The sequence below is a fragment of the Echeneis naucrates genome, chromosome 6 (genome assembly GCF_900963305.1).
Source record: "Echeneis naucrates chromosome 6, fEcheNa1.1, whole genome shotgun sequence".
Taxonomy (NCBI): domain Eukaryota; kingdom Metazoa; phylum Chordata; class Actinopteri; order Carangiformes; family Echeneidae; genus Echeneis; species Echeneis naucrates.
Window position 1 is genome coordinate 5,712,792 of NC_042516.1, and position 26,548 is coordinate 5,739,339.

The following is a 26,548-nucleotide window of genomic DNA, read 5'->3' on the forward strand; positions in this document are numbered from 1 at the left end:
GCGGCCGGTGTTTTTTTTTTGTTTTTTGTTTTTTTTTTTTAAATCGCGAGAGCTAACGGGAGACGGGAAAAAGGACGGAGTTAGCACGAGCGGCTATCAGCTCCACACGCTGCCATCATACTGCGAAGCTGATGTGAAGCCGAGTGTCTTCACCCGCAGCTGATTTCTGCGATCAGGAAGGAGAAGACAGGGCGGTCCCTGTCCATGGTGCTGATCAGAAAACCATTGTACGAGCAATATCGTTATACGTTAATATGTATTCTACGGATATCATTTAAGCCTCTGTTTCTTTTAATTCTACTCAAAATGATGTGTGCCTCTTTAATAATCACGTATCATACGGTCATTTGCATACACCACCTCCTGTGATCCAATTTGTAGCTCAGCATTTTCCAAAATCAGTGTCTTCCAAGACTCTAAATACATTTAAATATGTAGATGGACTTTAATAGTAATTATAAACTCTATAGCTTCAAGTACAATGTTTGAATTGGAGGCTAATTTGGAAAAATAGTGATTTAATTGGTAAGCTGGTTTATAGTGCAAACCTGTAAGCAATGTACATCAATAATGACACACTAAAATCTCTGAAAAAACACACATTTGGCATGGTGGCTTTCATCCTCTGTGAAATCCTCCCAACAGATTTCATCCATGGAGTGATTTGTCTACAAGTGGCCACCCAAGAAATTGCAACACAATCACGTTTTTCAGTACATGCCATGCAGCACTTTGAATCAAATCTGTCCCCCAATGCAGAGTAGCTCAGCTCCTGAAGTGCAGTTTGTCTTTAACTAGCTTTCACTTTTTCCCTTCTGGAAATTTAACATCACTTCATTTAAACTCACACCCAAAATCTTCATCAGTGATTGAGCAGTTATTTCATCAGACTTAATCACAATGAAGCTACAGTGACTTAGCGCCTTTTAAATGTCATGAGGACATAGTCCATGTAACACTTCTGTTAGAAATCTTTATTTATGAAGTCAAATCAATATGGAATGGCACAGCATCTTTACTTTGTCCCAAAGGACCCACATAAAATGTTAAAAGTCAGTCAACAAAGCTGCTCCATATATACAAATAATTAAAATTAAATACAATCGCTTTTGAAAAGTAAAATAATCATTATAAATACAAAAAAATTTACAAACTATTTCCCCCATTTGTATTCTTCTTCTTAATGTACACGTTGAGGTTTTTCACTAGTGTTGATCAGTTATGTGTTAATCCCATGTTTCTGCCTTTTGCTTCGTTCTCATGTCTTGATAAGTCCCTCTAGAAAGTCTTTTTCCACCATCTCCTCAATGTTTTGTCGAGCTTGACTCCAGAAGACTTTCTGGCTCTCCAGTTTGTGTCCCTCTTTGTGGCCAGGGAAAGAGGAGTTAGCAGGATTGTGGGTGTAGGCAGGACCTGAGCGGCTGCTGGCCTTGCTATTGAACACCTGGCTGAGCAGGTTGAAGAAGGGTAAAAGCTGCTCCATGCTGCGGATAACATACAGGGTCAGCATTAGGTGACCTGGTTCCCACGACAGAGTTCGGGTGGAGCAGTCTTCATCTGGGTTTTTCTAAAGGAAACAGATTACATATGACTATTAAGTACAGAGTAGAAAAAAATTATGGCCCTTTCTGCTGGTGGAGGCAACTGCAGTATGAATGAATTGGGCTCCAACATAAAAACAACAGTTCCCCTTAACGTGCAGTTTCTTGAACAAACACTTGTTCAGGCAATTGCAGGCAGTTGTGGCTCTCCATCACGACAACATCATCAACATTGTGTAGACACGGAGGTGAAAATACCTTAGCTCGTTTCCTTAACAGCTTGGCCAGTCGGACCACGTACGGCTTAAATTCTCTCTGATGAGTCCCCTGACGTCTCACTTCCAATCCTGAATCATCTGAAGCCTCTGGGATGAAGGCCCAACGATACCTGTAATGAAGCAGAACTAACTCAGAAATAATGCATTTTCTATCTATTTAAACAGCCATCAGATGCACCAGTGGAGTGACGTCCAAATATTGTATTCATTCTTCCATTCAAAATTGTCTCTAAGACTGATAAAGACATTTACAGAATTGTTACAGTCACTAATTCCTTGACCCAGCTCTGTCACATATGAAACCTATGTTGACCCCTGCTGGAGTGTACTTACATCTGGAACTGAGGCAGGCTCTCAGGAGGTAGAGCCAAGGCCAGATCAAGCAGCTTGCAAGCAGACAGATAGAGATTGAGCCAGCGTTGGCTGTTGTAGGAGGTGGAGAAGCCATTGCCCCCAGAATAAGTGGTCTCCAGCCCAGCCACAGATGGCCCTGATGTCCTAGAGATGAGAAGATCGATCATGTGAGTAATGTAGAACAAGGTCATTCTCGATATCCTTTGCTGTTGCAATTCCGTCTGCAGTATCAACAGATACCTTGATATGTCTTCATCTGCTGTCAGTTCCTGCTCCATCAGTAGAAACACCTGAACCTACAGAAAACATTTGAGAGAATGAATGAATATGTGAGTGTATTTATGGATTCATTACAGATAGTGAATTCAGTCTGTGACAGCTTCGACTCACCAGTTCAGTGATCATGGTGGGCCACAGGGAGGTGAGGTGTTGAGGTGACATGCGCAGCAACAGCACTCTAAAGAACAGGAACACCTGAGCGTGGAGAATGGGCACCTGAGGCAGGCGCAGGCTCTCCACCAGACGCTCTGAACACACAGTTGGTAATCGCTTAATGACGAGTGTGTTAAAACATCTAAAATCTTGATCTTCCAGTATAAATTTGTTGCTGTCAAATAAGAGAGCTTTAGAATCTGTCAACCACAGCTTCACATCAACCCTGTCAACACTTCAATGTATGATAACTCACTTACACAGCACATTAAGACTCATTTTATATGCTGCCTGTTGTGGGAAATGGTCTCCCAAAGTAAAGGTGCTAAGTGCTGCCCCATGTCCATGAGTGGAATGTTTACCTTGTATGTCTGGCAGGTATTTCTGGTACTGGTCCACTTCACTGCTGTAGATGGTAAAGGCCAGTCGTTTGAGTAGCATGGCTCTTTGTTCCAGCTCAGCATCTCTGTTGGTGAAAAGACTCAGAGAGCTGCTCTGAGCTACAGCCACACGGGCTGGAGAGGGACACACATACAGTCTTTATACGTCAATGTGAAATGGAGGTAAAAGTTCTTCTTGAATGAAGACAGTTTATCGCTTTAATTTTGCCTGAGATGAGACATGAAAAGCGCAAAGGACTCCAAATGTAGGAAAACATGATATGGTAAATGGTCTATAACCACACCCAGAGATAAGATCTATACTTACTCATGAGGTCTCTAAATGTGGTCTTGTCATGGGTCATCAGGTGGTCAATGATAGCTCTCCAGCTGAAAAATGATAGAATGATGTTGACATGACTTCATACTCATATTTGACCTGAAACTCGTGTTTACTGAAAATTGAGTTAAATGTTTTAAACATTTTGACTGCTGTCCCTGAAAGTGCAAGGACAGTCCTCAATAAACATGCTGAGCACATAAATCTATGTCCGTTAAAGGAAACACAGTTTTGTCTTTTGCACTGTGCATATCATGCATTTTGAACAAATGGGTGAACATCTGAACTTCTTGTATGACTATGAGGAGGAACTAAAAAAACAAAAACTGGACTTGCATTATTTTTACGAAATAGGATTTTCTGCTAATTGTTTGCATCTTCTAAATGTTAAGTAAATCTGTTCCTTTTTTCCTTCATCTCAGGATAATCCTTTAGGCCACAGGCTAACAGGAGCTATATGAGTGGTCACCCACACACAGTCCTTTTCATTCCTCTACTCACTGACTGACGCATGAGGAGTCCATCTGGAAAAAGGTGTGGTCCATGAAGAGGTCAAAGGCCTCCTTCTTCCAGGCACGGCGGGTGTATTGGTAGCCACTTAGGCTGCTCAAGAGTTGGATGCAGGCCCGGTAGCTGGGGGCGTTGTGAGCACTGCCAGGGGAAACAAGAAACATTACACTTTCAAATTCCAAAAATCTCTGAGCTCAACTATGACTCATATTCACTGAGCCCCATTCTCCACATTTAAATGAAAGGATTTTATTTCCCCTTTTTGAACTTGTATTTTGTGAAAAAAAAAAAAAAACACATGGTGAAATTTGTAATTTAAACATAATGTTAGCTTACAGAAGAATCATTCACAAAAATGGTCAAGGATATAGGAATGAAAACAAAGCTTGTTCACACCTGTGGTTGCGGAGGTAGGGCACAACATAGTGCATGATGTTAACCAACAGTGGGATCACTCTCTCCTTCTCGTCACTATAGAACACCATGTCCAACAGATGAGCCAGCACCTGACAAATAAATTCAGCATTCCTTATGCTATTCTTCCCCCATATGTTTTCACTAAGCATGGCAACGCTCACTGATGTTCTTACAGAATGTGAGCTACCATTTCACCATAAATGTATCTCATCAAACTGGTGACTTCAAAACAGTTGCAAAGCTCTAAAGAAACTAAATTTACTACCTGGATGGTAAATGCACTGACCATCTGTATGCTAATGTCAAATTATTTAATCCTAAAATACGTTCAGACACTTTTTTTCAAAAATAAGGTTTAATCAAAATACGCAACGCCCTCTAGGATGTTGTGTATTTTGTGTGTACTACAAATGTTGTCACATGGTGACATAATTAGAGCACAATACAGTATACATTTCCCCATGTAAGTTATAATGCAGCCAAAACAGTGATGCTTTTTATCAACTTGGGGAAATTAACTGCCTTGAATAAATCTGAGGTTCCAAGATGTGATGTTTCTTAGATTCAGATGTATGCCTTAGATACCACATTAACTTGGAGATGACAATGTAGATTACAGTAGTGGTAAAACCTGGCTTAATTTCAAGCCAACTATATTACTGTAATATACTTTTTACTGTCCTCCAAAACAAACAAACAAACAACCAAAAAAAAAAAAACTTGAGAGACTTGGGCTACTTTAGTAGTAGTAGTAGTTTAACTAAGAAGACAGAGAGCACATTAGTGCAGTTTCAGCTGCTCTGCACTAGCTTCCTGTAACATTTAGAATGAATTTGAAGATCCACCTTATGCAAAGGTCTTAATGGATTAGGACTGTGCCAATTGCCTTGTTCACCATTTGCCTTTGATAACGCTGTGATCATCGGCTGAGGTCCCAAGTGACCGCTGAAAGACATTCAGGAACAACTACACCACAAAGCTAAGGCTACGCTAACTATGGGCATAAGGGAAGCCAACTCACTAAAAACAAATACTTTCCTGGTATAGTCCAGCAAATTATTTTGAGAGTTTATTTTTGCATCTTTTGTTGCAGCCTGTGGGTTTTATTTTCATCTTTATCTCATTGGATTAATTATCAGTATCCACGAGATTCTGTTTTCATGCTCATTTGTGTATTCATAATGTGAAGCATTTAATGTGCAAATTTTTTGAGCTGCATTTCTCGTATAAAAGTTGCATTGCAGTTTTCAATTGTCATTATAATCATTGTTGCTATTAGTTTGATTCCTAGGTTGGAAAACCATATATATATATATATTCACCAAATAATTGCAGCAACCAAATGTATATATTGGACAAATAAAGCTGTGAACAGCAGTAAAGCACAGGCAAAATAGCAGTCAAAGTGGACTAATGTGGAATAGGATTTCAGTTGTCCAGCTCACCACATTCACTGCTCATACTGTAGCACTAAACACAACAGATTGATTTATTGGCTTACGAATAATGATTTACAGCAGACGTGGGGAGAGAGTAGGTAATCACCTGTGTGGAGCTCAATTGTAGTGTGTTGTGTATCGACTTTGTAATGGGGTTTGTGCCTAAGCGCAACAACAAGCGCCTAAACATTGCTGGTGGATGTGAGTGAGCAGCTTGAGACTTACTCAAGATGGGAAGACAATGCAAACAACTGGCAGAGCCACTCACAATGGCCCGAGGAACACTGATATAGAAGTGAGCTGAATCACAGAGACATGAGTGTTTTACCTCAGCCAACAGTGTGAGGGCGTGAACACTGTACACTGATGGAGTGAAGCTGGAGGCCTCCATCACTGTGAGCATTAAATCTATAAAACACACATACCAAACGTTAACAGCATTGTTAGCAGAAAAATATTAATAGTGCCATGCTGAAGCACAAAGATTCCCTGCAACATATGTTCACATTTTACATGCTTTTTGCAATACAAGTGGACAGCCAAGTGGCAAGTGGCCAAGTGCAAGTGGTTCCGTTCTGATCCCTGAGGGGGCCTCATATTCAGATTCATTTCTACACTTGGATTACATGAATCTCTGGTATTAAAATATTATTCTCCCTTCCCAAAATACGGACAACCCTTAATACAAAAACAAATATTAAGTACTAATTCAACTACTATATTTTAAAAATGTATGATGCATAATATTTGAGTGTTTGTCAACCAGGTTACATGAGAACCATTTAAACTTGAATGCTATGACTAATTACATTGTTAGCACTGAGAAATTTCTCCCAGGTGTTGATCCAATACATGTATCAAATCTATTTTTTCCACTTTCCCATTCGGTACTGGGCTTAAAGGTTTTGTTTATTTAAGTTTTAGTATTAAACTAGTTGATGTTAACCGTATTAAAATCCAGTGGCAGATATGGCCCTCACTGGCACATTCTCCAATGCAAGTGGTGAATCAAAGCAGCACACCTTCAACATCAGCTTCCAGGTTGGTTCCATCAACGACTATCTGGGGAGAGGCCTTCACCTCCAGGTTTCTTCTCAACCATGTGGTTTGCTCCAGAGAGGAGCCTGCAATGGTCCCGATGGCCTCCACAACTTTGTGGGTCACATCCTGGACACACAAAAAATATTTGTGTCTAGTCAGGTAAGATTACTGTAATTCATCCTACAAGCCTGTGAGCACAGATCAGGAAATACTTCATGTTGAATTATGCAAAAACTATACAATGGTATGGCAACAAAAGGAGGATAATATATTATCTAAACTGATAGGTGGTTTAAGTAGACACCTGCAGCTCTCTTTGGTCCTTCTTGCTCTCCAGGTTGGGGTTCTTCAAAATAAACTCATTCAGAACTCTAGAGGAAAAAAAAAGAAAGGAAAATAAGTCTAGGTTAAAATGTGCAAGATGTTATCTGTGCAGCCTTGTTCCTTCAAATCCTCAGTTTGACCAGTTAACGGTGAACCAACATTAAAAAAAAGTTGACAAATTGAAGTATAAGCATATAACCGATTCACCAAAGTTTGTGGGGATGTATCGTGAAAAACCGTAAAAGGGAAGAAAGAAGAGAAACCAACCCCAGTATGAGAAACTGTCCAGGGGCAGGCAGGCCTAATTGTACAGAGTCCTTCAGCAGTGCCAGCAGAGATGGCCAACTATCCACTAAACTGGACACAGGGATCCTAGAGCAGACACAGGGCACAGTCAAGCAAAACATTTCAGAGGTCAGAGTGCTTTGGACAAGTGGGACTTGATAAACAATGACAGAAGTTAAATGGCAAAGATACATTTCCAATTTATTAATACTTAGAAGCAATAGACTTACCTCTGGACATAGGCATAGAAGAATTGCAGCATGCAGACCTCCAAAGACAGATGCTTCTGTGGGTCAGGTGAGGAAATACAATGAATGAATGAACTAGGTGAAACCAAATTCACAGGTAAAAACAAAACCGATCAAATTTCACAACTGACTCAAGCATTATTAGCGTATCTGTCTACTGTGTGATTTGTGTAATGGCCTTTTTCTGCAGAGTCAGACAATGGGGATGAAGCCATTTAAGCTACAGTAAGTAATATTACACCTTTAGTGCAGCTGGCATCAGTAGAACAAATAGAAACACAAACCTTGTCCTTTGCGATGGCAGGTGGCTGTTTCAGGACCTCTTTGACTGTCTGCATGACCGTCTCAGTACGCATGGCACTCACTGAGCGAACCAACTCCACCAACAGCAGCTGCTCCTCACTGGCTATAGGGATCACCTTGAAGACATGCAGTACATAGCTCCACTCAAACTGAAACACACCAAGTCTTTCATAACATGTCTATACATGTGCTGGATATTTGATGGCACCCACTAAGTACCTGAGGTTGGGATGAAAAGTCCTTTTCTTACACTTCATTCAGTAACTTTCATACACATTTTACTTTATCGTGTGGACAGAGAGACAACATGTTAAAGTAAAGAAAGACAAATTACAGATTTAATGGTAGTCACCAACCTTATTTTTGACTGGAGTCTTTGCCTGTTTCCTCTCATTCCAGACATAGGCAATTGCTGCCATGAAGTGAGCGCCGTGGTTCATGGAGATTGGACCCAGCAGCTCTAGAATTTGCTGACGAAGATTCTGTGGAGCAGAATTAAGCACGAATAGACCTGAACATCAGAAAAGTTATTAAGTGTCCATTTTAGTCACAATCAGCCACACACTACAGCCAATACCTACTTATTGCAGAAATATGTCTCAGAATTTAACAGCTTATCGAATTACTGAGGAAACATTTCATTTTCCTGTAGCACATGCTATATTGTATTTAGTTTAAAGATTGTTATTACATTTATACTGCTCTGAAATACTGTGCCTACGACCATCTAAAATTCGTCATCTGGCACAACGTGGAAGTTAGTTGCTGACGTCAGGTTTGGTCTTTAACTGCCTATATCCCTTAAGGAATATAGGCAATGATTATGAATTATGGTCTGTGTAGGATAAAAATCATTGTATCATCTGAGAGAAAATTAAATTACCAGCCCACCTCCAGAAGGATTAATTCTATCTGGACAAGTCAAATAACTTTTTGAAGAAAAATGCAGATGGTTAAAAGGCTCTTTACTGTCAGTAATGTGTTTTCTAACAGCTCAGACCCGTAATCCAAGTATTATGCATTGAGTTATTATGCATAATACTTGGCCCACAGTTTTAGCTTTGGAATGGCTTTGTAGTTTCTTGGTCTACACCTGACCTCTTCTGTGCCACTCATATTTCAAATTATGCCCTAAAAAGTAATTTCACTTCATCAAATGTGCTGTTTCATTTTTTGTGTGTGAAAAGAAGCAAAGCCAATCACAGACACCTACTAATTTCTTTGTTTGTTCAGTGACACATTGTCCTTACTCGACTAACAGAGCATTTGTTCAGTTATCTGAGCTGTGTTAACATTTAGAAAATCTGAATCTATTGAGTCTTTGATGGGAAAACTCATGATTCCTGGTGTACCTTAGTGGAGCCCAGGTTGATGTTGGAAGTGGAGGCGGCAGAGGCAGCAGCTGGCTTGTCAGAGTTGTCTGCCTGGTGTAGGACACTCCACAGCAGGGTGACAGATGACATGATGGTATGGAGGATGGACAGTATACCTGAACGAGCTTCAGCCAGGTGCTTCTGGTCAACACTTACTTGTAACTGAAGAGACAGAAAGGGCAACAAAGCTGCTAGTACTTTTGGTGAAATATTACATAATGCAATGAAACAGAATATTGAGCATGTTTTAATACATATACGATACTCAAAAATGAAACTAAATGTTAAAAAAATAAAGCCTGCATTTTAGATTATTAAAACTAAAGGGTCAAAGTACAAAACTGCTAAACTTATTTGGTGCACAGCCCGCTCACCTGGTGGTACTGAGAAGTGGGATCCAACAGGCAATAATGGATAATTGCTGTTATCCCTTCTAACACTGTGAGAATGAGGTCAGGAGGGATGCAGAGAGCCATCCACTGGGGTCTGAAAGAATGTTGAATGTTATGCACAATTGGTACATCTGAGGAAGGGATAAATCATTGGAGAGCAACTGCATCTTATCATCAGGTCAACAGTGCCATCTGGTGACCACACTATTATTCTTTCACGCTGCAGGGTGTAATTGTGCTGCAGTTACCATAATGCTCGATATCAAAAGAATCCTTGTAGATTTTATTACCTGGTATCAGTTACTCCGGTCTCATAACGGTACTGCTGGAGAAGATTGTCCAGGTTCCTGCACAGCTGCAGAGTGACGGATGCCACCACCCTCCTGAGCACTTTGCCCATGTATGGCAAGGTGGCTGTTATGAGCCCGATCCACTGGGGGTGCATCTTACATGCATGATGCTGATGAAGTGCCCTGATCACGGCACAAAGGAACATACCCTGTGCCGTGATAGGCTGTCCATGGAGGTATTGCAGCGATGTCATTGGCTGCTGAGGGTTAACATGCTCCACTTCTCCACCAAGAATCTCAAAACCAGTCCCAGGACCACCGCCTGTTCCTCCACCTCCTGACCCTCCTCCCACAGGTGCTCCTTCTACTCCTTCATCAGCTGGCACCAAGACCCTATGCTCAAGTACTACAAGGCTCTGCAACAATCTTAACAGCTGTGACTGGACTGCACTACAGCTGTCAATCTGGTCTTCTGACAGGTTGATCACACTGTCCTCGGACAGACCCTCCTCCACTGTGGCCACATTGACACCTGCCACTCGTTGCTCATGCCATTTCTGGGCACTAAATATGGACGAGAGCAGGCAGTGGAGAACCACCTTCTGAACTTTGCACTTAAAGAGGACATCACTGATAAAACTAGCAAAACCCTTAGCTGAGCCACCTGTGACTTTGGCTAGCTCACTGAAAAGGAGAGCTAAAACCTCCACACTGGTCAGTTGCATGGCTCGGTTTCCTGCCAAGTCCTGAGGGCCTGCTGCCAAGTGGGCAGAGTAGTAGCTTCTTAGGAAATAGAGACACAGTGAGATGATGATCTCTAGGTACATGGCGCTCCGGAATGAGTGGGAGTGGGAGTCCTGAGGGATGGGGCAGTAGAAGTCTTTGCCCATGACAGAGACCCTGTGACGTGCTAGGAGGTTTTGTAGCAAAGAAAGCTGTGGAGTGTAGGTATTGTTAATGCTGGTGGTGGAGATGGCACTTACAAACCCTGAGGGAGCAGCTTTGAGCATGGCTGCAATGGCTGACAGGGCATGCAGGGCCCGGGAGGAGTCGTAAAGCTGCAGGTAGAGCAGGACATGCTGGTAGAGTGGGTGGATGTTAAAACGAGGTGGGGCAGAGGATGATCTACGTCCTGTCACACTGCCACCACCAACAGTCCCACCAGGACCCCCACTGGGGGATCCAGTGTCACTCTCAATCTCTGATACCTCACCTTCCCCACAGCTGTACCAGTTCTCTAGATCCAGGCTGTCACCGAAGAAAATACTTGGGGGTCGGAGTTTCTCTGCTTGAATTGCTGCCTTTCTCTGCCTCTCCTCCTCTTTCCTCTTGGCTTTCTTGATTTTGGGCTTTGCCCCTGGAGATTTGTCTGCCAGCCTCTCCATGATCTTCCCTTTAAGGCTCAGCTGGGTGCTGCTATGGCTTCGTTTACGGGCATGAGGATCATTCACTCGTAGGTTGTGGTCTGGGGTGCAGGGGTCAGAGCTGTCTGGCAATGTGACAATGGAAGGAGATGAACTATGACGGGTAATACCCTCTTTGTGCTGTTCTTCTGCAGATACATCAGCTGGTGTGACAGAAAAGAACTCCAGCGTGCCACCAGCCAGCATCTCAGGCAGAGTTTGGTGGCTGGTGCCAGGAGGAGGACCACAGTCAAGACGGGCACCAGTAGAGGTGTCAGAGGAAGTGCTTTCTGTGTCTGTCTGTGGCCAGTTTTCAGGTTGAGATGAAACTTCAATAGAACCTTCATCAGCTAAACTCAGAACCCTGTCTATTAGTTCTTTCATAACAGAGGACACAACCTCTTCTGTCGAGTCCTCTGACATGTCATCTGAGGAACCAATCTGTTGGTCTGAGGCATTGACTGCATTGCTGACACCCTCTGGTTCCTCAAAGCTGCCATTTTCTACTGTGGATGAATGAGAACCACTGGACTCAGAGCTAAGCTGGAGAATATCAATAGGCTGATATTCTCTAGCTAGTTGTAAGTTGTCACTGCTTAGACTCAGTAATGAAAGGCTGTCACTCAATGGGTTCACAGTCAGACAGAATGGCTCCATGTCACCCATTGCAAGACCTCTGAGCTCCTCTTGTGTAACCCTCTCCCCATGAATCCGAGAGAAGCCTAATGAGAAAGAAAGAGAAAAAAACAATGCCAAGTTTAAATAAGCATACACTCTTCTCATAAGCAGAAACAAACTGGATGTACGAAAGGATATCGCCATGACAATTAAAGAAAGCCAGAGCGGCATTTGCTCACTGTCTGAAAAACCAGAATCCCTAGTGTAGATTGGTTCTGGTGGATCCTGTTCAGGAGGTTCAGGAAAGACTTGAGCCCAGTGCCGTTGGGCTTGTACCCTCTGAATAGACACTCTGTGTGTCTTGGGGTGGAGCAAAAGGAGGAGAAGTGGCTCAAGGACACGAGCAATGTCATGTCTCTGGAGCACCTGATTCAACCAAGCCCGACCAACGGCACTGGTACATGGATCCCAATAACTCAGACTGTCGAGCATGATGAAAAGCGATCTGTAAACCAAATTAAAAAAGTAGGAAGAGAAGAGAGGGAGAAAAAAAAAAAGACAGGACAAATCATGAGAGGGGCACTAGATGCAAAATAGAATTGTGTCGAAGGATGCCCCCACAAACAGAGTAAACACAACTTCCAAGTCACTAGCAGATTCTGACCTACCTGTCAAAGGTGCGACAAAAAGGAGCAGACTTGGTGATGTTCAAATCTCGAGTCAAATGCCACAGCACAGAAAACTTCACATGGGCCTCTAAACAAATTCTCTGGAAGAAAATGTGTTGCATGGATTTAATTGTCTGTCTGTTTCTGTTTGCTGTATTTCTGGAAATAGCCTGAATGTTAAGGTGTGATTTGTATCCACCTTGTCTCTGTGCATGAGCTGCTTGCTGATGACGTCTTCACAGATGCTGGAAGAAGGCACCAGGTTGTGGAGCTGGTAGAAAAGCTCCACACTGCGTTGATGGTGCTGAGGTGTTCCTTCACTCAGCTGGTCCCACAAGATCAAAGCCACACTCTGAAGAAAAAAAAAAAAAAAAATGCACATTAAACATGCAATATGAAGATCACAAATAGCCTCACCATAACGTAAACAAAGATCAGTACCTTGAAGAAGTCGGTCTTGTCAGCAATGTACTTTAGGATTCCCTGAGTGAGTGGTGGCCGAATGACGACAGATACTCGACCCTGGCTCGGGCTCATGGGCTGGGTGGACTCTGTGTTTTCACCAGATGCCACACTCTCAGCAGTTACCATAGCAACTGACTGGGTGAGTCCTACAAGGTCCATTAGTAGGGAGATGGCCACGCCCTGCAGGCTAAAATCACAGGCTAGGCAGCAGGCATCCATCAGTGTCTGCAGCCACACTGGCAGACGTTCCTGCTCGCTGTCTGAATGGACACAGGAGGGACATACAGTATCTCTATATATTAATTTTTTTCCCTGTACATACAACCATAAAAGCTGAGTCTCAATTTAAGGCTGAAACAATTTCCAGGGGTGTGATCTGTGGATAATTTCACAACTATCTTCTGATGCTGTTTTATTTGCAGGCCCTGCCCCCTCCAATATATGAAAGCATGTAGTGAATCTTGGGATCGTGTGGATCCTTTGCTGCCCAGAAAATAAAGGTGGCATTTCTTGCCATGCTTTCTCACTGGCCACATTTGAAGTGGCCAGTGAGAAAGCATGGTTGCACCACTGTTGAACAGTGAGCCTTCAAATGCAGCATTTGAAATGGGAATATGGCTAATCTCTCCTGAGCTTTATTCTAATTCCTACAAAAATATTTAAGTGCTTCACCATGAGCACACTGAAAACACTAATCAAAACAAAGAGGCCATTACAAAATCTTTGCTGCTTACCTAACTGCTCCTCATGTGTGGGAGAGGACTTCAGGTTACCCTCTGCAATGTAGACGGGGAAACTGGAGCATTCTAGGAAGAGTTGGCAGGCAGCAGTGAAGGCAGCTACACATTCCCTCTGGACTGAACCAGGTGTTGAGCAAAACTCGGTACAGTGCTGGGAGCCCTCTGAAACCAGGGCACCTGAATGCAAAACCTCATTTCTTTCACCCTTAGGTCTGTCACCCTGTCCAGGAGTAATGTATAGGGTTATTAGTCGTAAGAGAAACTGCTGAAAGTGATCCAGACAGCATTGCATGACTGGTTTGTCCAGAGGCTTGGACTGAGATGGGCCTGAGGCACGACGGCCTGTTTTGACTGCTGGGTGGGGATGGTGGGGTCGTTCCACTTCCTCCGTGTCATCTCCCTGGTACTGGACAAAGTCTGTGAAGCCACTTTCTGAGGAGCGACTGCTGGCTGGGTTTTCCCCATCCTCAAACACCTCCCCACTGCCAGGTACCTCCAAAGTAGCAGGGAGAGCCTGCGGGCGAGAGGGACAGGTAATGATGAGTTGTGTTTTAGGACTAGGTGAAGCAATCCCTTATTTAGAAACCTGAAATGGAGGTGGTGGTGATAAGTTCCAATGCTGTGATTCTGATTGAGTGGGATGGGGATTCAAATTAAAATAAATAAATAAATAACTATCCTCATAAATGTATTAAAAACAGATTGCAAATACCACCGCAGGGCATTAGTGACCATGATACTTTGACCCTGGCTCTTTGGTTCCCCGAGGGGTTTGTTGTCTTTACAATACTAGTGCAGTAATTATACTATAATATTAAATCAAATACAATTTATTTATATAGCACAACAAAAAAAAAATGTGAAGAGATTTATTGTTGTGTATGTGTATTTCAGTATGAAAAATTTTACATTTTTTTCTGCAGTCTGAAAGTCTTGAAACAGCTCCCTGTCAAACATGACCCCCCTGCCCAGTTTTCCAGAAGACTCTGCAGAGCTACATAATTCTTCTCAACAATCCTGTTTGATTAGTCCGGTTTTAGGTTTTATATCACTGTCCTTCTGAAACATTATGACAATTTAACCTCTGTTAAAATAAGGTCCTGTGATAATAATTGAGTAGCCCCACCAACAAAATCTGAAACAAAATTTTTACCTGCCAACACTTTAAAGTCTTTAATGGAGAGACCAGTACAAGACAACAATTATATGTTATTTATTTATGTTTACAATTTTTTTTAACCTCAGATGATAATCTATGTTTATTTTTAAAACCAGCTAAACTAGAAATTTGCATGCCCAACACATGACCATAGAAGGGTAGGGTAAACTGATTGTATCCAACATAAGACAATGTCAATTTGACTTCCCCCGAGATCTGAGTTATTTTGGTCACATGTATGCCTCTGTCTCAATGTGGCATACAGAGAAATACTAAAGAGAAGGGGAGCCAGGTACACATGCTCAGACCTTTGGCACCCAAATGGCACGTATCAAAACAATTTGGCTGTTGAGGCGTTCCAGAGTGGAGATATAAGGTGCCTGGAAGACTTCCAAGGGAGGCGCCCAGAAGGCATCCTAACCAGATGCCCGAACAACCTCAACTGGCTCCTCTGGTCCAAAAACACTACATAGCAAACAACTGGTCAAAAAGATGGATGTCTCTCAACAGACAGAGATCAGAAATAAATGTTACTTCTAACAAATTATGACCTTTCACTGTGCTGTGTTCTGTACACTGGTCATTTTATAGAGAAGCTGTATTCAGCCCTTGGGTATGATCCAACAGACTAAATGTAGAATGAACTGTTCAGAAAACTTGCATCTTGTTAGCAATAAACTGACAGCCCTACAGGGTCATACAGTTCTTTGTCATAGTCTGCCTGTAGGGGCCTGAGTGCTTCATAGTATTCACATTTGATTGAGGCAGCATGCACATTCTGGAGCCTGGACTCAGATGGCAACTTAGTTGGCACATTCTCTATATATGCTTCAGGGTGGGGGCGGGGAAGGGGATGTTGTACTATTCGGTGCATGTATGTGGGATGTTTTCCACTCTGATGACTATGACACACCCAGAAGGCATCAGAGGCCGGTGTACCCCTTTTCCTCCTTAGAGAGAAAAGGGTTCAGCTGTTAAGTTCCCATCTTCTGTCTGTCTACTTGTCCTCTCCTCTGCCCCTTATGGGACTACCTAAATCCAGCTAACTCCTGTTTATCTGCAGACATGGGACTGAGTGATTTAACTTCTATTCAAGCCTCACTGAGCTTGAAAACACTTCATCAACCAGGTTGCTGGACAAGGACCAGGAGGACCAGGAGAGCAAAATGAAACATTTGCTAAGAACAAGTCTTCAAATCCCTCATGTTAAGGGACTGTGGGATGGCAGGGTCACCCAGCTAACTGTATCACAGGGCAGGGGACTGGCAGAAGGAAATAAGAGCCAAAAGGAACCCTGTTATTGTGTTTTTAATGTAAAGACTTAAAGGTTCGTTTAACTAACAACATTTCAGAAAAGCACCAATCTACTTATTGAGGTAAACACAGACAAGACACGCTGAAAGCTTAATGCTGATACTTATTACATTGCTGTCCTTCTTTTAGACCATGTGTTTCCACAAGGAAACAATATCAACAATCAACAGGTGTATAAGTAGCATACCATTTTTGTGCTGATGATAAACAATTGTACATCCCCGTTTCCCTCAATGAGTGTGCCATTTGTCCCATTGACATTAATACATGGTTAGGTAAAAGCTTTTAAGAGACTGTATGCCCCATAATATTATTAGGCAGGTGGCTTTTGCTTGTATCCCCCTTCATATGCCTTTAAACTGTGGAAAACCGAATCTGTGGGTCTCAAAGGTTAAACTCTGTTGTTGATATTGATGAAAAGAAATTAAATGAAATCTATCTTTTTAATCTGGCTTTAATTCAGAGTGTAGTCATAGTTTTCTTTTGTTTTAAGCTCTTCTTCATTGGTTCTTATATAAATGTACCTCTGCAGTAACTGAATATTAAATATGCATGTGGTTTATTTTAAGATGGTCCTTTATTATACAAAGACTATATACTCGTCATTGTATTATTTTGTTGTTCTAACTTTTAATTTTGTTTATGCATGCATGTGCAATCTTAATTCTTACTTGTGAAGCAGTTTGGCTCAAATGTTTGTATAGAAGGATTGGCTCAACAAGAAAAATATAGATATTCAGTACTTCCCATTCATTTTTAATGAGGGAGAAGACATTGTCATTTAATCTTTTTTACTAATGTATTTAATCATTCTGCTCACCTGTTTGTCCTCCTTCTCTTTGTTCTTATCACGTGCTGAGGTTGAGCAGTTGCCATTGGAGTTAGAGTGGCCCTGAGCATGGGAGCCTGAGGGCAGTGCCAAAGGGGACACCAGCGGTGGTTGCACTTTGCTGAGGATTTTGGAGCAGAGACGAAGGCAGTGGGTGAGCTCCCCAAGGCCCAGGGCCTGTAAGTGGCAGGTTAGAGCTGCCACCATGCGCAACAGCAGCTGAGGAAGATGCTCTGTCTGAATCTCAATGTACGTCTCCTGGAAATGTTTGAAAACATCAAAACAGAAGTGAAGTGAGGAACTGATGGTACAATAACTGGATATTTGGGAGGAGATGGACCTAACATCAAATAATTACAGCTGGTAACTTAATTAGAGTCCCAAACCCTTGATAGTTATTGATCTATTACAGTTTCATTAAATGTTAACGAACTCCCTTTGGTTTTATCTTGATATATGGTATATGATCAGAGTAAAATATTATCTGCTCCCCTCATTTTCAATGTAAAATATGTCATATTTAAAACTATTGGAGACCATTTGTCCAAATAAATAATTTCCATTCATCGTATTGTTTTTAATTGTTGGTTTTCTAATTTAATTGAAAAATCAATCTTACTTGATGAAATTGAGGTCCTGTGCACATAGATCCAATCCAATTATTTAATGATGGTTTTATCATCAAATATAATAGCCTCATGGACCTAAATGCACGGGCACTCCATAGTTTATTTTAATCTCATGAGTGTGGTGATCTTATATGTTTAGTGTTTTTATTCAAGCAAATTCACATTTTTATGAAATAGATTAAAAACAACAACAAAAAAGAAAATCCAAGTGATAAAATGAAAGCATTAAAACATGGAGTAAATTAAAATTCTCATATTTCTTACAAATATGTGAGCACTGCAGTAGCATATAAATGCATGCATGCTTAAGAGACGGCACATACACACTGGGCAGAGATTTCATTTTCACAAGATCCACACCAAACAGCCAAGATAGGTTTTTACCACATGTAATGACTTATAATTCCGCTTCTCCCTTTGGGATCATGTTCATTTCTGGTATTAAAATATGACATCAAGTCAGTCATTCTGAAATGATCACTCAAAGCAGGACAGGAACAAAGACGGCTTGAGGGATGTTGGCAGGACATTGCGGAAATGTTATCGTAGCCTCAGTGAAGCAAAGTGAGGTGAAAAAGCAGGAAAGAGCAGTACTTTACCTGGCAGATTACCCTCATGCTTCTAGTAGGCTTCAAGGAAAAAGAGCAGATAGTTTGAACAGACAGGAGCAAGCAGAGCACAGGCCACAACTTTCATTGCAGAAATCCACACACATTCCCACTCTTGCACCCAATCTCACAGAACCTCTTCATGTCACACACGCACGCACAGGCAATTAAACAGGGTAATAAAAGACTAAGCAATTTCCAAACTATGTAGATTGGAAATATGCAAACATTTTGTCAGGAGGGAAACTTAATATACAGGCATTCTGAATCTGTGCTGGGATTGCACATATATTAACAGTATATAAACACACAGACTAAACATAGGAGGCACACACACCCTTATGGTGGCCACTAATTTCAAAACTAGACCCAGAAATGGAGCTGAATGCAATATCTGAAAAAATGGAAGCCGAATTGCAAATGGTCAAGAAAGCTATTTGTAAAAAAGTGTTTACTGATAGGAAGTGTATGAGCCAATAAGGAGTGACACAGATAAAGAATGAAATGACAACTTCAAGCGGGTGGGGAACAAGAAATTTTGAATAAATAAAATAATGTGGTGGAAAGGTACAAGAACAAAGAGACTGAAAACAGAAAAGGTATGATAACACAAAAATGAGCTGAAATGAAAAATTGAGCAGTAAAGCTGTGCTGAAAAGTACAGAGGGAAGTAAGGAGAGAATGAAGAGAGTGGAGAAAAAAAAAAAAAAAAACCATCAAAGTGTGAAAGAGAAAATAAAATGGTTCAACAGAGAATGAAAGAAACAGAAAGTCTCACCAATGAAACAATGTCCAGTAGGAAATCGACCAACTGACAGAATTCCACCAATGAGAGTTCAGGAGGATTTAAGCTTCCACAATGCCGCTGAGCACGTGTGCTGCTGTTTGACGTCCTCCTGTAACAGAGTTATAGTTTGGATTATTTTGACTGAAATAAAATGTTGGTTAATTTAACATTAAGTTAAAATCAGTCATTAAAAACTTTAAATAAGAATATTTAGCTCAACTTTGTCTGATGTTGAAATCAGGCGGTAATTTTAGAGGGAAAAAGTATTTTGGCCGACATCTGACCCCTGGTCAGACATGAGCGTTTCCAGAAACATGACAGCAGTTTAACTAATGTCTTGCCTTCTAATATTTTTACCTTAGCACACACATATTCCTGACATTAGTCAGGTGTGCTTCATTAACTTAGCTCAACATGTACACATCTTTTTTTGTTTTTGTTTTTGTTTTTAAACCACAAACCTGCAGCACTCCTCAAACCAGCGAGCGATGTAGTCCCACATGTAATATGGCTCAAATGAGTTAAAGAGGAGATTGGCGGTTTTAATAAGTTCTGCTGTCTTCTTGTTCTCTCGAAGTTTGCTAAGAAAGAAAACAAAATTTGGATCATATCAAAACAATATTATTTGACTCCTGCCATGATCAAGCTTCTAATTTTCATCTACAAAAAGCAGGAATTGGATGGATAACTAAAAGAACAAATTGTATACTTTGTTTTCAATAGCCTTTGACATTACTTGATAATGTTATTTTATACATGTATCACTCACTTATTAAATGCTCCGATGTGATTATAATTAGATATTGATTGCATTATCACATCACATTTGTTTTATGTTATTGGTATTTTTCTTCGACAACAATTAACAATTTTTAATTTTTTGTAATTTTTAAGAGCACAGACAAACCACTGCTAGACTCAACGGACCTGCTGAGGTGTGTATGGTCTTTGCTGAATGGACTCTGATTTTGAAGATCTAATTCTGTTCGGCACTGTGTGTATAGAGTCCGAAACACCTCAATCAAAACATCCTCTAGGATCGCTGGACCTGGACAGGAACGTGTAGATAGTGGGGATGATATATGGTGAGAGAACACATAGTAAGTTCAGTTTATGTGAGATTCTGTTGGTGTCTACATATTGACATACCAAGCTCAGGTTTGTCCAGCAGACTGATGAGAATGCGAAATGGTTTGAGGTCGTGCATTAGGATGCTCTCCTCTTCCCCACCTCGGGCCTTGCCTTGTAAGATTCCCACCATTGCCTGAAAATACATGACACACACACACGCACGTTTCAACAGAGATCAAAAAATAGCTGTACACTCCAGAGCCACATTTCACACAGCTGAGGGTACATTTATTTGCTTTGATTTTTCTTTATTTTGCTTCTGTAATATTTGGCAGACTCAATCTTGCATTTGCATTGAGCCCCTTTCATGTTTTATTTATTTATTTATTTTGTGTGCATGTGTGTTCGTCTGTCACATAATGAGTTGACGCCTGGAAAAAACTGTCTCTGTTGTACCAACCTTCTCCCAATGGGGGGAGAGATCAAAAACACTACAGAAAGTACTTTCAAAATTCAAAAATTCCCCTCTCTGTCATCCTTAATCGTCCCTGTTCCAACCCCGGGAGTCCTGGAGTTATTGTCTGTGTGTGACAGGAGAGATTACTAACTTGTGTGTGTGTTTGTGTATATAAAAGGTCTGCATGAATCCTAGGAGTTGTCTTCAAAGGATAATCTATTGGGAACAGGAGAAGAGAGGGGGGCATATATGCAAACCCCAGAGAAGATGTGCGAGGCGTGGGAGAAGGATGAAAGCAGATGGATAAATTATGTGTTGGACAAAAGGGGACCAGATCTGCCAAAATTAGGTCCTCCTCTGTTTTTATATCTAATCTCTAGAGATACTTTTTTGGGGGGGAACTATGCACATGTTTTTTCCTTTTTTTGGTTTTTTAAATCTATCACCTGGACCAGCATGTCCTTGGAGAAGGTATTGAAGTAGTGGGAAGCATAATCCTCTGGGTTGCTCTGCCGAGTGCTGCGGGGGCCTATTATCACCCCATTGTTATCAAGGCCTTCAAAAAACAAAGACATACAGTTATAATTGCATCAACACTCATACTTGTACATCAGCACATTTAAGCACAAACCAAGAAGCAAATCAGTTCTCCAGAGTGGGGCAAATGGATATTGAATCTTTATTATCTGTAAACAGATAACAATTGATGCCAGCATCACTTAAGACTTCAGCCATGGTGAAGTGCAGTGTGTGCTCAACTGCCACACATTATAAAAGCACAACCAGTTTCAGATAAAAGAAAAACATATATCTGGCATTACAATCACAGTGCACTGTAAAAAAATGTTTTTGTCCTTGTTATCAAGAAATTTAAGATACCCTACAGCTGTGATTATCACATCTGGAAGAAAGGTTTAAGATTAGATCTATTTATTGTCCATCCCCAGCCATGCAGACACTTACCAGTATGATCATCCACAGTCAGTTGAAAACAAGAGAAGATAAATTAAGACACAACATACTGTAGCCTAGTGTATGTTCCAAAGAACAGAAAAAAAAAACAAATACAGCTACAGATTATCCATATACCTAATGTGTATACAAAAGGAAAAACAGAACCGTGAGTGTATGACAGCCACAGCTGTCATGAACAGTTAAGTTTCAACAACAGGTTAATAAATTAATAGGGATGTTTTTTTAGTTTTTGAAAACTAATCGATTCCTATCATCCTCTCCTATCTCGAAAAGTGCAATAACCTTAAAATTATCTGATGAGAGGGAACCCTGATACTTCAGTGCTGTGTTGTTGGTGTGTGTATTTCGCACCCAGCAGCCAGGCATAGAGTCTGCGGTTGAGGGACATGTCTCTTCTCAAGACCACATGCAAAGCTGCTGACAGGATCCGGATCATGTCAGGGCGAGTCGCCTGAACACAACAGGACAGATCAGAACAATTTCTACTGTTTCATTATCCCTTTCACACATATGTATATACACATATGTATGTACAGACAAGCAGGCAGATTATGGGTGCTAACTGAAAGCCTATTGTTCACTGTCAATGTTAATCCAAAGTGTAAGACGAACTGACAGATGCTCATATTTCAGGTAAGCAAGCAGTTCATTTTAGCCAGACCTCTCACACAGCCTTCCTTACCTGGCTCATGTGGAAGGGGAAACAAAAGAGGATCAGATCCAGGGTGCTCCTCTGAACCAACACACTGGAGTCTTGGACTGAGGTACTGACTGCTTCCACCTGGTGAGTGCAGAAAAGGAATAAGTAATTATACATCCAATATTCAGAAAATGTCTTTGATTGTATTCTTCTGCAGGCTGTTCATTCAGACACCCTAACATCTATGATCAACTTTGCCTCACTACTGATATACACTGCGTATAGCCAACACTAACATTGCAATGAAACTGAACATTTTTCTCTTCTGTGTAAATTAACAATTACATCTGTATATACAATAATAATAATAATAATAATAATAATATCAGGGAAAAACACTGCCCTGCTGTCAAATGATCAACAATAATAATGGAAAATATATTTAGTGAGAAAATGGTGCCACGGATTTTATCCCTAAGGAAGTTCACTGGAACTGTCAGGTGTGCACACCTGTTTTCAGGACAATATATTGCTGTGGTTTAATATTTTGACAGTGTTTTATGTACCATGAGATCGATGTCACTGCCAATAACATAGAGTTGGTCCTCCATGGAGAGCTTGCGATTAAGGTGCAGCAGAACAAAGGACACCCCAGGTAGACGCACAGCAGGACTGGTCAGGATGCTGCCCCACAAGGCACTGTAGAAGGCTGATTGCTCTACTGCTGCAGCCACCTTCTCCAACAGGGTGTTAGTTCTGTGGCAAGCACAGTGAACATTCTTAAGTGCACACCACAATATGACAACCACATCCCTTCATGCAGAATTTCCTGATTAATGTTTTGGGGGTGATACGGATTTAGAAATTTGTTGCATCTACTGAAATGTAGCATGAGCTTTCTTTTAGTCAGTCAGCAAAAAATATAGTTTAAATCATTCATTGTCATGACTTATGAGCTAATGTTCACAAGCTCTCTGTAAACAGAGATCAATGAGACCACTTGAATCTCAGTATGAAGTATTCATTTTCCATGTCCAGCAGCTAAGACTCAGTACTAAACATACAATTATAAAACAAAACAAATCTTTTTCAAGCCACAATTTTATGTCATACCATGAAATCTGCACGTGAAACTAATAGCAATAGTGACAATTCTCATGTTTTTATTGAGCCACATAAATCAATTGGAATCATGGTGATGTAACTATTAAAACGTTACTGTTACTTGGCAGAGTAAGAACCAGGTGCCAATTTATTGACCAATTTGGTCAGAAGATAAAGAATCTGGTTCTAATTGTGAAGCTCTCTGTTTCAACTATTTGATATGCTACAGTTCCACTTCTACTCTGGGCAATTTATGCCACCACAGCACCCTCTAGGGCATGAGAGTATCACTGTGTTGTAGCTGGTGACAGAAAATTTTAAATAGTTTGTTAAAGCCCGGATATTATTCACAACTTGTTGACCAAACAATAATAGGAAATACAATGAATTAACCACATTGTCTTTACTTAGTTCCTTTTTTCTTTTTATTTTGGTTTTCTGGGTGAAACTGAGCTTGTCAAGTCCAGACAGATACTTTAAAGGCCATCTTTGATTTGAAATATTAATTTTGCAATGATGCTCATCTCATGTATCATTTATGCCAGCTGAAATAAATTCCTGCCCATATAATGCTATAAATTCTCCAATTTCTAATGGCCCATTGTAATGCCAGCATGTGCACATTAAAGATTTTGCTTGTGTTTCGCTACCTATTTCGTTGTCTTACCTGTCATAGTACTCTGAGCCCTCCTCAAGACCAGGCAGTACACCAGTCAGTAACCCTTGTAGGCCTGGTTTCAGAGTCTTCCCTAGGGGCAGGTAGTAGGTCTCATAGAGCCCCAGCAGGACAGGCTTCACAGACATAGCGGCATTGGAGAGTAAAGGGAAGAGCCCAGAGCTGTGGGATGAAAAATATATGGCTCTTGTTAAGGATTTCATTCTTGAGACAATCTACTGGCCTTTACACGTTAACACAAATTTGTTTTTTTGTTTTTTTTACCTATAAAGAAACAAGTCTTTGGCCAGTCTCTTGGGTCCAATAATCTTAAAGATGATCTCATATGTCTCCAAGGCCTTGCGGTGGACCCCACTGGGCAGGGCAGGATGGAGGCATTGGGCCAGCCTTTTGCCTATTGTCAGCTTCTTAGGAACCACTTGATATTTTGCATTGTTCTGCAAAACCTGTAACCAGATGTAAAAAAAATAGTTTTTAGGCTCCACAAAGAAAGATAGTGTAACAGGCCACAGAAGGTTACACTACATGCTCGTAATCAAGAAGGTGAGGGGAAGGGTAATCATTTGGCTGCAATCTGCACCCATATTAAAATTCAACTTATTCATCTGGTAGACACGGACATGTGACAAAACTTAAGGAATGACATCACTGAATTAGTTGGGAAACAGGAGAATTTAAGAGATTTGTACAGTGCAGGTGGACTGCATTATAGAAAACGCTAAACAGGCTCAGTCAAGATGACATCCATCATATCAGTAAACAGGGTCAGAATTTATGATCTACAGTGCACATGTTGTCATTAGGTGACTGAATTTCATGAACAGATTGTGCCAGCAGGAACATACTGTTCACAGTTAGACAAAGGACGTTGTTAAAGAGTTGTCTATAACCCCTCCTATCAAAGATAATGGCACATTTAGTGGCTCTGTAACGCTGATGGAGTGTAAACCAAGCTATTCTTTACCTTGTTGAGTTTGCCCAGTGCTGATATGAGATCTGCCCACTCACTGGAGTACTCAAAGTTCTTGAGGGCTTTGTCCACTGCTGCCACATAGTTCCTGTACTTGGAGTCGCCGAGCAGCTCCACTTCCTCCGCATTCATTCTCCTGGGTGTTTATTATGCTGTTGTAAAACACCTACCACACATGCACCAGCAGCAAAGGAAGCAAGACAAGAAAGGGGAGTGGAAAATCAAATGCATCAAAATGCAAAAAGGCCTAGAAAGTAAGGAGTCTAGTCAACCCAGGAAGAAGTATGTGCCGTCTCCGTCAGGGCACAGCTGGAGTCATTTGAATGGACTGAGTCATACAACAACAGCCATTGCTATTTCTGTTTTATGTGTACGGCCAAGAAGAGTCGTCAACTTTCACACAATTCTTTTGGTGCTGGTGAACCGAAGAGCAATGTCTGTTTACAATTTCATATCACAAGACGGTCCTAACAGGCTGACCAACAAATGGGCTCCTGGTGGCATGGATTGAGTTCATTAAGCTCTTGACACTGACAGACAGCTCTGTTGGTTTTCTGGACTGCAAAGTATCATTCAGACTGAGAAAAGCCATTTAAAAGCAAACACACAGTTTGGTTAAGCACAGTTTGTTTTTTTGTTTTTTTTTTCTTAAAGCTACACCAAATTTATGTGAATATTACTTAGCAGACCGAATATGAGTTATCACCGTCTACTATGGGCACTAAAACTTGAATCGTGTATTTGGCATTACATTGATTTTTTTTTCCTCAATTAGCCTCGTCCCTCTTAGTGTCAACTGAGCATCTGGAATGCAATTTAAACATAAATCTTCACGTGAATCGACACAACTAATATGAAAGCTTATTTTACATTACTCCCCCCCTCCTCCTCCTCCCTGAGTGGGAGAACATGGCTAACAGCTACCTGCTGCCTAGCTAGGTGAGGGGACACCGGCTAACACTAACGGAGGGGACGCTTTGGAAGGGGGACAGGGTCAATATGGACACAGGCCTACCGTTGTAGGACACGGGCCAGCGGCTGTCATTCATTCATGTACCGGACCGGACGGCTGAAGGCGGCTGACAGCCCCGGCGGGAGGACTCGCTAGCCCGGGCTGGTAGCAGGTAGTTAATGATGGAGCGGCAGGGCCCGGCTCTGCTGCCTCTGACAGTCGGCTCTAAGGACGGCGGGGCTCAGGAGACGAGACAGCGGGCAAATGTATCTGACATACTCCTCCGCCTCAAAGCGCCGTCCCGCCGTGTGGAAACAATACTGCGACGAGCGACATCGGGAGCTGGGAGAGCCAAACATACAAAAGCGAGACGATTGACGGCTCCCAGACTGCACTGCAGATCAGCCGTACGTCCAACCACGGAGTCCGACTGCACTTCCGCATGCACGTCTTCCGCCTCTCAGCGCTATCAAGTCACACATGCTGACTTTGACCTGTCCCGGAAAATGCGTGCTTAACCTTCAAAATAAAAAGAG

General features: G+C 41.5%; 1 protein-coding gene across 1 annotated transcript; it reads right to left on the reverse strand.

The window, feature by feature from the left end:
- Positions 1-959: 959 nt before the first annotated feature.
- Positions 960-26,424, reverse strand: dop1a (DOP1 leucine zipper like protein A). The gene is made up of 41 exons (XM_029504339.1): positions 26,076-26,424; positions 25,055-25,226; positions 24,355-24,536; positions 24,082-24,252; positions 22,877-23,066; positions 22,353-22,451; positions 22,022-22,121; positions 21,142-21,251; positions 20,317-20,431; positions 20,095-20,215; positions 19,629-19,748; positions 19,159-19,276; positions 18,372-18,401; positions 17,131-17,401; positions 16,675-16,689; positions 15,438-15,451; positions 13,836-14,316; positions 13,078-13,391; positions 12,836-12,988; positions 12,637-12,737; positions 12,208-12,473; positions 11,122-12,072; positions 9,948-11,079; positions 9,640-9,751; positions 9,245-9,427; positions 8,249-8,374; positions 7,874-8,008; positions 7,572-7,627; positions 7,324-7,428; positions 7,037-7,103; positions 6,714-6,858; positions 6,020-6,099; positions 4,232-4,341; positions 3,827-3,976; positions 3,314-3,375; positions 2,968-3,120; positions 2,564-2,700; positions 2,414-2,469; positions 2,153-2,317; positions 1,800-1,929; positions 960-1,567 (listed from the first exon to the last, which is right to left on the reverse strand). The coding sequence occupies exons 2-41, from the start codon at positions 25,190-25,192 to the stop codon at positions 1,259-1,261; spliced, it is 7,473 nt and encodes a 2,490-aa protein (XP_029360199.1). The 5' UTR covers positions 25,193-25,226; positions 26,076-26,424; the 3' UTR covers positions 960-1,258.
- Between the last annotated feature and the right edge of the window lie 124 nt (positions 26,425-26,548).